Source organism: Sus scrofa, chromosome 9, assembly GCF_000003025.6.
Source record: "Sus scrofa isolate TJ Tabasco breed Duroc chromosome 9, Sscrofa11.1, whole genome shotgun sequence".
In the NCBI taxonomy this organism is placed as follows: Eukaryota; Metazoa; Chordata; class Mammalia; order Artiodactyla; family Suidae; genus Sus; species Sus scrofa.
The window spans coordinates 118,460,519-118,473,586 of record NC_010451.4 but is presented as its reverse complement, the minus strand read 5'-3'; the positions used below and the strand labels follow the sequence as shown (position 1 = coordinate 118,473,586).

General features: G+C 38.6%; 1 protein-coding gene across 2 annotated transcripts in view; it reads right to left on the bottom strand.

The window, feature by feature from the left end:
• PAPPA2 (pappalysin 2) overlaps positions 1–13,068 on the bottom strand; it is a 273,310-nt gene that overhangs the window by 162,386 nt on the left and 97,856 nt on the right. For both annotated transcript variants that reach the window (XM_003130330.6, XM_021063681.1), the window contains one exon: positions 9,300–9,445. In XM_003130330.6, coding sequence (XP_003130378.3) covers positions 9,300–9,445 — 146 coding nt within the window. The remainder of the gene's footprint in view (positions 1–9,299; positions 9,446–13,068) is intronic.

The window sequence follows — 13,068 nt, the reverse complement described above, 5'->3', positions numbered from 1 at the left end:
CTAACCATTCCCATACCATGGGAGAAAAGTAATTTGATTAATGAAAACTAAAGACGTTATTACTAAGGCCTTGGAGACTTATGATGTAATCTTTTCCTTGCTTCTGGATGCCAGCAGTGCTTCAAATATATGCACATAACCTCATGCAGCATTTTAGGCCCTACAGGGTATGACTGGGAAAGATATTTTCTATAATTCATTTATTAATTCAGCATTTATTAAGCATCTATTCGCTGTCAGGTACTGTTCTGAGCACCAAAAATTCGATGATTACTAGAACGTGTTTTAAGAGAGGAGATCTTTCAAGTCATCACATATAAAGGTGATTATTTACTCCACCTACGTATAAGTGCATAAACCTATATTTGGGGAACAACAATTTCAGGGCATGTTGTTTATATTCCAAGATGTTTTATTCAAAAGTTTCAATGTCCTAGCATTCTCACTATGTCCAAAATCCTAAAGCATCTAAAATAACCCCATATGCTGAATGTCATCTTCTGACAATCAAATAATCTATCGTTGCAGCCTGTGGGCGATTCCTGGAAATTCCCAGAAATGATCCTCATCCTGTCTGTGTCTTGTAGCCTGTCTCATTAGAGACTCAGCCAATCCACATATGCACATGGTGTGCTCTCATTTACACGTCTTGTTTATTTTTTATCTTGGTGAAGAATCACTCCACATTGGCACGGTAAAGAGGAGACATAGTGGAGTTCCCGTCGCGGCCTCAGTGGCTGGAGAACCTGACTAGGAGCCACGAGGTTGCAGGTTTGATCCCTGGCCTCGCTCAGTGGATTAAGGATCCGGCGTTGCCGTGAGCTGTGGTGTAGGTCGAGGACACGGCTGATCCTGCATTGCTGTGGCTCTGATGGGGGCCAGTGGCTGCAGCTCCGATTGGACCCCTAGCCTGGGAACCTCCATGTGCTGCGGGTGTGGCCCTGGAAAATACAAAAAAAAAAAAAAAAAAAGGGAGACATAGTAGAGAGAGACAAAATCACTTTTCTCTAGCCCAACCGTTCAGCAAGTAGTTGCCACGGAGTGCTCCTCTTTACCTCTGATAGACTCTCCTAGCTCTCCCGCTCCAGTTCCTGCACCCCACTCTACAGGAACAACTGGGCTGAGATTCCCAAAGACTTTCCACTTGCCACTTTCTCACCTATGTTGTACATGAGTGTGTCATAACTGATGTAATACCCTAACCTCAATGTCAACTCTTTGGTTAGGAGGAAGTCAAGCTTTGTCCAAAACTATAAAAGTTCCAGTGAGGGAAAGGTATCTTACCTCTGAACTCAGTTCTGCTGCCATGCACCTCCCTCCAACCCCCACCCATGCAACTACTGCTTTGCTTTCCTCCAGATATCCGTCGCCCCTATGGTAGCTGTTCTCCTCCGGTTCACTGGGCCCCATGACACCCACAGACTTTGACCAGGCAGCTACCCATCTCCCCAAAAGGCCAACAATCATTTATTCTTTCCTTCTGTGACTTATAAGGAAATTCCTCTGCTTCTTATAAGCAAGCAACTGGACACTTTAAAACACATTTTTTTTTTTTTCCTTTATAAAGGCGCTAACATCTTTCTTGGGTGCTAAAAATCTCTAGGTTGGAGATGAGGTAGGAGGCTAAGGGCATGACCAGGAACAGCAGCCTCAGACACATGGTGGTATTTGGAGCTTTTATTGCTGCTGCTGCTGCTGCTGCTACTACTACTTAATATTTGTTGAAGCCCTACTATGTGTCGGGTTCTCTTTCTCATGCTATCCTTATTTTATATATGAGGAAACGAAGGCCCAGAGAGGTGACCTGCTCAAGACACATTGGTTCCAATCTGTTGGATGCCCTAATCTCCTCTAACACTCAAAGACTTTTTTTTTTTTTTTTTCTACAAGGAGCACATTATCCAGACTCCTTTGAAGATCCTATATGTCCAAACCTCCATTACAAACTAAGTTCAAGTTCCTTCCCACACGGTTCTAGGATCTCATGCATGTTGCTTGTGATCTTATCAGGATCTCTGAATGTTCCTTGGCAGTACAGATGTTCCCTGGAACAATTGGGAAGATCGCTGGCCCAGGACACTCTGCAGTATCTAACTTCTGTGCCAGAGAGTGACTGACTGTCCTCTCTAACCTGGCCCAGACACCCTTGTACTGACTTCATCTCTCCGAAGCGGTCGTATTTGTGGGCCTTAAGTGACTCTCATGACCCCTCTCTCCTTTGGCGTTGGTACACCCCTGAATCCTGCTCTTTCTGCTTTTGTGGAAATCCCTTTCATAGTCAAATTTGAGACCCCAAATTTGACACATCCAAAACTAAACTGCCTTACCTTTTGGTCCTCTTTTTTCTATATTTTCTACCTTTGTCCCATCCACTCAGTCAAACCAAACTCTTTCTTCCCCATTTACAAAGTTTCTTGGCACTTAGAACTATAAAAGAAAAAAATAAAGCAATATAACTAATGCTAAATCCTGTCTCATTATAGCAATAATTACGCTTCATTCACTGACACAAGAACTAATCTGGGAGAGAAAAGCCGTTCTCATCTCATTAAATAGGCATTTTCCACGTTGTTTACTAGAAATTAAACATTTTAAAATACCATTTGGATCAATTTGAGACCAGGAATCATTTTGAAAGCTAACTCAATTGAGAAGAAATTTTTAACATGTTATAACTTATGATCAATGTCACTGTTGATATCATGCTTATGATACTGCATTACAGTTTTTCAAGATGTGACCCACGGAGGAAAATGGGTAAAGGTGGACTTTGTACTATTTCTTACAACCTCATGTGACTGTACAATTATCTCAAAATAAAAAATTTAATTAAAAAACATTCCCACAAAAGAGTTATTTTACTCAAAGTATGTTTTTAGCAGAGAAACAGGTGACTAAAGACTTCGAAAAAAATACATGTATATGTTACATTTGTATAAAGTTCTAAATGAGAAATGAAACGGAAACACAAATTCAAAGAGAATGAAGGAGCAATGAATAATTTCTCAATGTTAAAAAGAGTACATGGCCATGAATTTTTGGTAAACAAATGATGGTGATTATCAAATTGTTATGTTACTGAAGATATATTTAGAAGAGTAGGTTTTAAAATCTATTTTAAATGCCAATAATTTAAAATAGTATGCCAGAAATTATATTCCTTGCCATTATTTACACTGATGATTAAATGTATAGATGTTACTTTTAACATCTTTGAAGGGGTAGAGAGTTTTGCAAAGGTTTTTTAGGAGGTACAAGAGAACAAAAATAAGTTTGAAGAGCTCTGTTCTAGCCATTCCAAGTACATTCCACTTCTAAGCAAATCTAGGTTTTTAACAGTCTAAACCTTAGCATCTGCCATTTCTTTCACTCCAAATGCCCTCTCATTGTCTGCCAAGCAAGCTCCTGCTTATCTTTCAACTTCCCTCCCATGCCTCAGACCCTCTGTGGACACTTGCCTTCTTCCCTGATGCTTTCAGCACAATCAGGCACTTTCTTGTCATGTTCCTACTTGACCTCAAGTGTGGCAGCATCACAGTGTTATAAGTGTGTCTTGCATGTCTGTCTCCCAGTTGCTGTGCAAACCTTCACAGTGAACTCCTTTTAGTTATTCCTCTCTGATATTGCCACAAAACACATTCAACAGCTTTTTGTTTCAATGAATGAATAAATGATTATGAGTATGATACACCAGCTTGTAAAAGGGCTGGTTTACCACTAATTTAAGTCTGCTGCCTTTGAAGATAGGTTTTCAGTTTAAGTGTAATACACTAACGTTAAAGATATTCAATCACTGAGCTCAAGGGAATCTCATTTATTCATTTACTTAAAAAAATTCTGCATTGCATTCCCACTGCATTAAAAATACAAAATCATACTAAAGGTCAGAAATGGCACTGACGACAAAGCAGGACCTCAGATTAACTTGGTCTTTCCACATAGTGACTTAAGCCATTTGTAGTCAGAAATTGGATTCAATCTTCAAATTTTCAGACTAGTGTACTTATCTGCCAGGTCACTCAGCTGACCCTGAAAATGCAGGGTCTTGAATGTTGACACAGATAATCTTATCTTATGCCTTGAAAAGACTCTATTTAGAAAATCCTAAATGTCTTCCTCTATCATGTTATGCCAGCTGTCCCTACTACTCTACACCTGATTTAAGTCAATACAGTTTCTTTGTTCAATCACAGTTATGACTGAACAAGAAAAAAATAAATAAGAACATGAGCAATTTCATATTGAGTCAGATATTTCAGCTGTGAAGTCTAGTGTTCTACTTCTTAAAAGCACATTAAGAAATACATTGTAGGGAACTAGTGATTCCTAAAAGGCTCAAGGACAAAATATAAATACCCCTAGTTTCTTTTGCAATTCATTATGAGTTAGTGACTCATGAAATAAGTTAAACTTTTCTTGAAACCATTTAAAGGTACTGCCTTCACGCACCCATCCCTTCATTCAGTGTGCATTCAGAGCACATGCTGCATGTGAGGTGCTCTGCTCATGCATAGAGGCCACAGATCTTATTTAGATTTTACCAGTTTCTGCATGCAGGGTTGTGCATATGTGTGTATGTGCTTGTGTGTAATTCTATGCAATCTTATGACATATGTGTATATTTTTGTGTAACTGCTACCACAATCAAGATGCTAAATCATTCAATCACCATTAAGATCTCTCCCGTCCTATCTTTTATGTCACCCCACACACATATCCCTCTTCCCCCAACTCTCACCCTATTCCTAAACCTGGAGAAGAGATAGAGAGAGCTTGTTTTCTATCTCTATTTTTTTTTTATATTTTGAGAATACCACACAAAATTTTGAGACTATTACATAGATCATAAGTATGTACCTTATGAGATTTTTCTCACTCAGCATACCCTTAAGATCCATCTAAGCTGTAGCATGTATTAATATTTTATTCCTTTTTATTTCTGGGTGGTATTCTATCATGTGGACATATCACAGTTTGCTTACGCAGTCAGCGCTGAAGAACACTTTTGTCATTTCCAGTTTGGAGCTATTACAAATAAAGCTGCTATGAAGATCAATATCTAAGTTTTTCCAGTGGGCATATGTTTTCATTTCTCTGGGATACATGTCTACCAGTACAATCGCTGGGTCATATGGTAAGTGTATGTTTAAACTTATAAGAAACTGACAAAGTATACTCCAGAGTAGTTGTGCCATTTTACTTTCCCATTAGCAATGTATGCCATATCCAGTTTTTCTGCATCCTCACCAGGATTTAGTATTGCTACTATTTTAAAATTTTAGTTATTTTAATAAGTATTTTAGTTATTTTAATAATAAATTTTAATTGTGGGGTTTTTTTGGGGGGGAGTGGCCATGGTTTGCAGTTTGTAATTTATTTGTTATTTCCCCAATACAATTTTTTTTCTACTGTACAGCATGGTGAACATACATGTACACGTTCTATTTTCTCACATTATCATGCTCCATCATAAGTGACTAGAAATAGTTCCTAGTGTTACACAGCAGGATCTCACTGCTAATCCATTGCTAATCATTGTGGTTTTAACTTGCTTTTCCCGAATGATTAATGATATTGAATAACTTATCATGTGCTTATTTTCCATCTGTGTAGCCTTGTTGGTAAAATTTCTGTGTTTCTGCCCTCATTTTCTAATGGCAATATTTGTTTTACTATTGAGTTTTTAGAGTTCTTTATATAATCTATATATAATCCTTTGTGAGATGTATGGTTTACAAATACTTCCTTCAGGACAAAACTTTCCTTAAAAAAGACACATGCACCTGCATGTTTATTGCAGCACTATTCACAATAGCCAAGACATGGAAACAACCTAAATGTCCATCAACAGATGAATGGATTAAGAAGATGTGGTACATATACACAATGGAATATTACTCAGCCATAAAAAAGAAAATAATGCCATTTGCAGCAACATGGATGGATATGGAGATTATCATACTAAGTGAAGTAAGTCAGAAAGAGAAAGACAAATACCATATGATATCACTTATATCTGGAATATAACATATGGCACAAAGGAACCTTTCCACAGAAAAGAAAATCATGGACTTGGAGAATAGACTTGTGGTTGCCAAGGGGGAAGGGGAGAGAGTGGGAGGGACTGGGAGCTTGGGGTAAATAGATGCAGAATGTTGCCGTTAGTATGGATTAGCAATGGGATCCTGCTGTGTAGCACTGGGAACTCTGTCTAGTCACTTATGATGAAACATATAATGTGAGAAAAAAGACTGTATACATGTAAGTATAACTGGGTCACCATGCTGTACAGTAGAAAAAAATATATATATATAAATAAATGATTAAAAAAATGAAGTATGTATTTTTTTTCCTCCGGGTACTTGAGGCTTTTCTTTGCCTTTGGTTTACAGCACGTTTGCTATACTGAACATAGGTGTGATTTTTCTTTCTATTTATTCTTCTTGGAGGTTGTAAAACATTTTGAATCTGTGGTTTGATATTCTTTGTCACTTTGCAAAATTCTCAGCTGCTGTCTCTGATATTGTTTCTGCACCAGTAACAAGTCTTCTTCTTCTAGAACACCAATTTACATCAGGAATTTTCCTCAGGTATCAAAAGTCTCAAGTTGTTTTCTAAATTTTTTCATCATATTTTTCTGAGCTTTAATATGTATGTTTTCTACATTTTCTGGTTCTTTACTCCCTTTTCCTGCTTATAAATCCATCCATTAATTTCTTCATTTCATTACTTTTTGTCCTAAAATTTCCATTTGACTCATTAACATAGATTCTAATTCTCTGAAGACATTCTCTACCTTTTTATAAATATTTGAATTATTAATAATAATCTTAAGCCAATAATCAATAACTCCAATATCCAGATAATCTGTGGGTCTGCATTTATTGAGTGATTATTTCTTTGTTTAGTTTAGTTTACCATCATTTGGTCCTGCCTCTTGGCTTAACTGATAATTTTTTACTGATTTCTTAACATTGTATATCATCACTTGTAGCAGCTTTGATGATATTTTTCTTCCTCCAGAGCATACTTATTCTTTTGCTAGGCAGTGAAATATAAGCAGAGGACCTTCCTCCAAACAAGGATTTAAGAACATTTCCGGCTGAATTTTAGGCTTTGTGTAAGATAGACTATTTATGTTTTCCCTCACACAGAGGGTGTCTCAAAGCCCCTCCTTGCTAGGACCTCAATTCCATTTTTTTTGTCATCTCCACTATGAGACTCTTGAAATCACTGTTTAGCTTTTTAATATGTTAATGTTATTTTATACTTCTTTTCTTAGCCATTGGCTCTGAGAACACATAGTTTAGTAAATAGGAAATATCTTAAAATTATAAGAATATCAGGCTCATTTTTTTCATGATTTCTATTTCTCTGAAAGCTTGGTCCCTCAAGTCTGGATGCCTTGGAAGGCCTGACCTCTAAGTTTTGTCTTCCCGGTAGTGAGACTGAAGCAAGCTCTAGGCTGCTGATTTCTGTTCTGCCTCTACTACTTTCACTAAGAATTGGGCAATTTCCCTATTGGGGAAAAAAAAAAAAAAAACAGTGAGTTATATGCAGATCTCACTCCAATGCATTTTTCTTCTCATTGGGATTGTGTCCCTCAAGCCCTTGTTGTCTTCAAATAGCTCATTTGGGGGGTATTTTATCCATTTTTATAGTTAAATGAATTCTGTCAATGGCCTAGTTCCAATAAAGTTAGAAAACATTCATGGCTCTGCTCTTGGCCCAAAAATTCTTATCAAGAGGCCAAGATCTGTCCTCACGATAGCCAAGCAGATCATTCTTTTAAGGCTTTTTGAACAAGTAGATTCAAATTTCAATGACAGACCTAGGACTCAAACCTTGCTGTCATATGTACCAGAAAAGTTATCCTTGGTGAGTCAGGTATGAACCCATTTGGAGATACTTTCTTCCAGTGTTACATACTCCTCTACTATCATTGTGTCTGATGAGGCTAATTCGAGATCCAAACTCACTACTAAGTGAACTATTGGAATATAACCTAGTCCACCTATTGTTACCATGACGACTAAAATGGCTCACAGGAGCTCTCATCTGGAAAGCACCACTAAGCTCACAAATTTCTCACTTCTCACATGCTGAGAACTGAAAATACAAAACTTAAGACGAAAGAATTACAGGGCTCTAAAACTGTATCAGATACTACAGTGCCAATACTAAACATACTAAGAAGCATTCAGTTTTGATCGCCACATGTCTAATTTTTATTGTCTCCTCCTTTGTTTGAAATATATACCCCTTCTGGGTGTTTACGTATCCAAAACAGGGATTTTTATGTTCTGGTATCCTCTTGAACAGCAACAATTTTCTTTCATCTATTGCTAACCTACTGCTCATCTTCTTCCTTCCCCAGTCCATGTTACTAGCTGTCCTTTGGACACTTGCTCCTATTTTCTTTGATTATCACTTCAATATTCTGGACTCCACTTCATAATGACCCCATTAAACATGGGTTTTACGTATACAGTATTACATGTTCTTTATTCAATTGATTTCTCTCTGCTTCATATTTGACTACTAAGAAGATAAGTCATAAGCTCTGGTAAATCATTCATAAAATGGTTTCTGGACTCCATAGCCATTTTCCTTCCAACATGAAAAATTTCTTCCAGTTATGGTAATTCAGTTTTAAAATCAGTTTGGATAGAATCCTACTCAAGACTCTCTGAAAGTATATACAAATTATATTGAATAATTACTCTTTACCCACATAAACTGATTTAATGACTCTTATTGATTGGTCAGTAAGATTTCCTCTATAATAATGATATTATAAAAGGAATTATCTTAAGTATGCAGTTGTTCCACTCAGTATTAAAATGTTACGCTTTTCCTAGGTAAGCAGGCAAGCCCTACCTGCTTGAATTTCCCAGGATCTCCTCAGGATCCCAGTCCATACAGGAAGCCCAGAAATCTTCTGGCCCAGTGATTATTGCAAATCAGATTTCGCGTCTAGCCTCCTTCTTGCTAATTTCCCCCTTGAGGCTACCCAAGGCATAAAATGGGTCTTATTCCATGTCAGCAATTTCTTTATATCTAGATTCTAGATTTGGTCTAGAACATTCTGACTAGTTGCCACTGTATGTTCTTATATATCTTATTTTCTGCACTGTGACATTTTGAGAGATTCTCCCAAAAGCAATTCGCGGCCCAAAGTAGCTAATTCCTTAAGCTTATTTATTTTTCTCTCCTTTTTTCCTCCCCAAAGTCACTTTTATAGACTCCCTTCCAACCTCCTCATTTTTCCTACTATAGTTGGTCTTCACTTTACTTACCCAGGTGGCTGATGGCTTCCTTGTCCCAAGGCCAGGTGGCAGCACCTGCAAGGTCTTCCCGCACAGAGCTGGCAAAGTAGACATTGAGGAAGTGAGTACTGTTGAGCTGCAGTGCCTCCTTCAGCTCCTTCACACTCATGTACGCCCTGGAGAACAGTAAGGAGGAAATGTCACACCAACAGATCAGTGCGCAGAGAAGAGCAGAACCAGGCTGAATCCGACTCTGACACTCCCAACTAGCAGTGCCTTTGGAGGGGGCAAAGAGGTGGAGACCAGGTGTCATGAAGCCGTCAAAAAAGGCCCTAATACATATTTAGGATATTTACTCCAAGATAAATAACATCCTACCTTTTCAGCATCATAGTATTTATATGACTATGCAAGTGTTTGACATCATATTCAGTTCCTCACTCTACACCCAGACGACTTCTTCAAGATAAATCCAACAATATTCCTAATTCTGTGCCCTGAGTATTATCTCCCAGAAGGCTTTCCAACTCTCAGTCCCTGGCTCTTTCCATCACACTGCATGATTATTATGATGATAAGGCCAATTGAATCTCTATTTTAGCATATGCTTAATTTAGGCATTATTTTTTTAAAAGACATATAGTCACCAGGAAACATAAAGCAAAAGAGGAAAATAAGAGATGAGTTATAGATAGGAGAGAATATCATCATAAAGCTACTGCAAAGAGTGTTTGATATATGTAACATACATATCTTAACATATACATAATTTATATATATGTATATAAGCTCTCTCTATATAACTTATACTATAGCATATACATCTTAACAGACACATATATATATATACGCCTTAATCCATGGAAATTCTACCCCTACTCTGACTACCTTATGATACTCACCAAGCATCTCTATTGGTGGCCTTTAAAGGATTAGGCAATATAATGTTTGCTTTTATTCACAGACTTAAAGGTTTATTGAAAACACATGCCTTTTGGCCCATTAAAAAAGGAAAACAAGCATTTGATCTCTTTTTAAGCTCATACGTAGTCAATGACATTCATCTTCCTGGCATCAATGAAAATTAAAAATTTCCCATGAGGAAACAGAGCCTTATCATTCTCAATGAAGAGCTGTTCGAAGAAAGAACAGCTAAACTAGAACTCAGTGGCCCCTTGGATTCACTGGACCCTTCCTTCAGTGACCACGGGAAATGCCACTCGAAAGATAGAAATGATCCTATCACAGCCTCGACTGTGCAGGCAGCTCTCTCAACAGAGTTGAACATTTCCTTTATAGATTCATACTTTATTCTTGCTATTCCTTTTTTTTTTTTTTTTTTTTTTTTTTAGGGCTGCACCCATGGCATATGGAGCTCTAGCCGCTGGCCTATACCACAGCCACAGAAACTCCAGATCCAAGCTGCATCTGCGACCTACACCACTGCTCACAGCAATGCTGGATCCTTAACCCACTGAGTGAACAAGGCTAGGGAGGGAACCTGCATTTTCATGAATATTACTAGATTCATTTCCACTGAGCCATGACAGGAACTCCTATTCTTGCAGACAAGTTGCAAACACTGAAGTCTTTCAACCCAGAAGCTCATGCTGGGACAGCAGGATCCTTCTTCTCTTGCTTACTCTGCCTCCCAACCACACTGTTGATGCCACCATCTACTTACTCCACATGTAGGATACACTATCAAGGGGTGCCCATGAAAGAGAGACCCCAAAGGAGACTGTATTCTTTGGCACAGAACCTAAAAGAGGAATAAAGTAAAGTAAAGAGATTTTGCTTTAGAAACAAAAATGCTTGGAAGAGAGAGGATTTTAAAATACTCTTTCTTACTGACTTACAACATCTTGGAAAATAGTCCTCATCCCCAAGAAATCATCTGAATTCCATGAAGTGATGTCATATGTGATCAGAGGGATATTCCTTCTGCTGCTTTCTTGGCGACACAATGTTTTTTTAAACTGTCGCCTGGTTTTCCCTAGACATTCGTCACATTCCGTTTCCTTTTCTCCTTTACTAAAAATAATTTCCTGCATGAACAAATTGATGCTTTGGAGCTATGATGACATCAAGTAACTCTCAACATGGAGATGTTTTAATCAGCTAGAGGAAAGGAGCAGGGAGAGGGTGAATGGGAAGAAAGAGAAGACTAAAAGGAGAAGGAAAAAAGACATGAATAGAAAAGAAAAGAAAGAAACAAGGGCAGAGAGGATCAGAGACTGAGCCTAAGCACAGCTCAGGGCTCCAAGGAGGAAAAGTTCTGCCCTTTCTTCTTATTCCAGAGTTCCCATTAAAATTAGGAACAGGTTTTCTCTCTTTCCTCCTCATTCACTTTGCCCAAATCTCCCTGTTCCTGGCATGGTTTACTTGGGCTATCTCTGTGTTACCGGCTTCTCTGCCTGTCATGTACCACTCTTGGATGTCATCTTTCTGTCCTCCCTCAACTCAGCAGGTCCACTAGTTTTCCTTGAGCCACCCTCTAAGAGGCTTCTCCCTCCACCACCAACTTATTAGCTGGTTCTATGCCTCTCCCTTTTCTTCCTTGCCCATCTCACCAGCCATAACTCACCCTTGCAGATGAGAGTGATTAGGTCATGCTGGTGGCAAACTGGGTGCGGTTGCTCTGACTCCAAAACTCCACAGAGACAGAGATGGAAGTCCACAAGTGTAAGAGTGAGAATACAGTTTTAAAAGCTACATAGTGTTGGAAACAGTCACTAATTGAATCAACAGAGGCAAGCCTTATTTTGTTGGAAACAAAGATTTTTGTCCAGATTATTCCCTAAACCAAAAAGGGCAAAAGTGTAGATGTTGGGGTGCCACCTTTCTGTGTAGAATGCCCTACCCACTATCGTACGTGTACACCATTTTAGAAATTTATCAGAGCTAATAAAGGCAAACACCCACTAACATGACCAGAGGCTGGCTCAGACCAAGGGTGGGTAAAAATGGACATGATTCTAAAATTCAGAGCTTCACAGAAATGATTTATAAAGAGACAGACTCGTTACCCAACACAAACTGACCAGAACCATGTATGAAGACAAAGATGAACTGCATCAATATGCTTAATTTCTGCCATGATCTCCCTTTTCTCATCTCTCCACACCCTAAATTTAGACACTCACCATGAACTTATTGTCAAGGACCCACACAGACCAAAAGGAAGTTGCACTTTGATTGTTAAAAAAAAAAAAAATTGTATCAAAAACAAGCTTTCTGTGAGGCTCACCTATCAAGTTGTTCTGCCTGCTGCTCGAGTCTTTTATTTCTGACATGCCTCTTGGAAGAATACACATCTGCCTCATCATTTTATCACTGTGAGCTACAGGTTTGGGATTAACTGTTGCCCAGTGTCCAGCCCACCACATTCCTTTGTCCGCCAGATGGAGTGCATTCATTCTGATTTCTGTCATGCTCCCTGACCGATGACCCCTAGCCACACTCTAGTATCAAAATGTCTGTGCAAACCTCAACTCTTGCTTAGTTTCTATGTTAGTTTCTACTTAGTTTCTCTTGCTCTAGTTTACTAATCAGTTGACTAACTCCTTTATAGACTAATAGAAATAATTCGAGTGAGAAGAAAAAGATCCTGGCCTGTCTGAAGGAAGTTGAGCCAGCACAAAAAGTTACCTGTTATAAAATAAGACATAAAATATGCATGTATGTGTGCCCTGAGACTGGGACCCAGGGCCCTGCTTCTCATGGTCAGAGCAAGCACCCCCCTGCTTGGAAAAGGAAGATCCTGGCTGCACCCCAGGAAACTTCCACTAGAACCTAA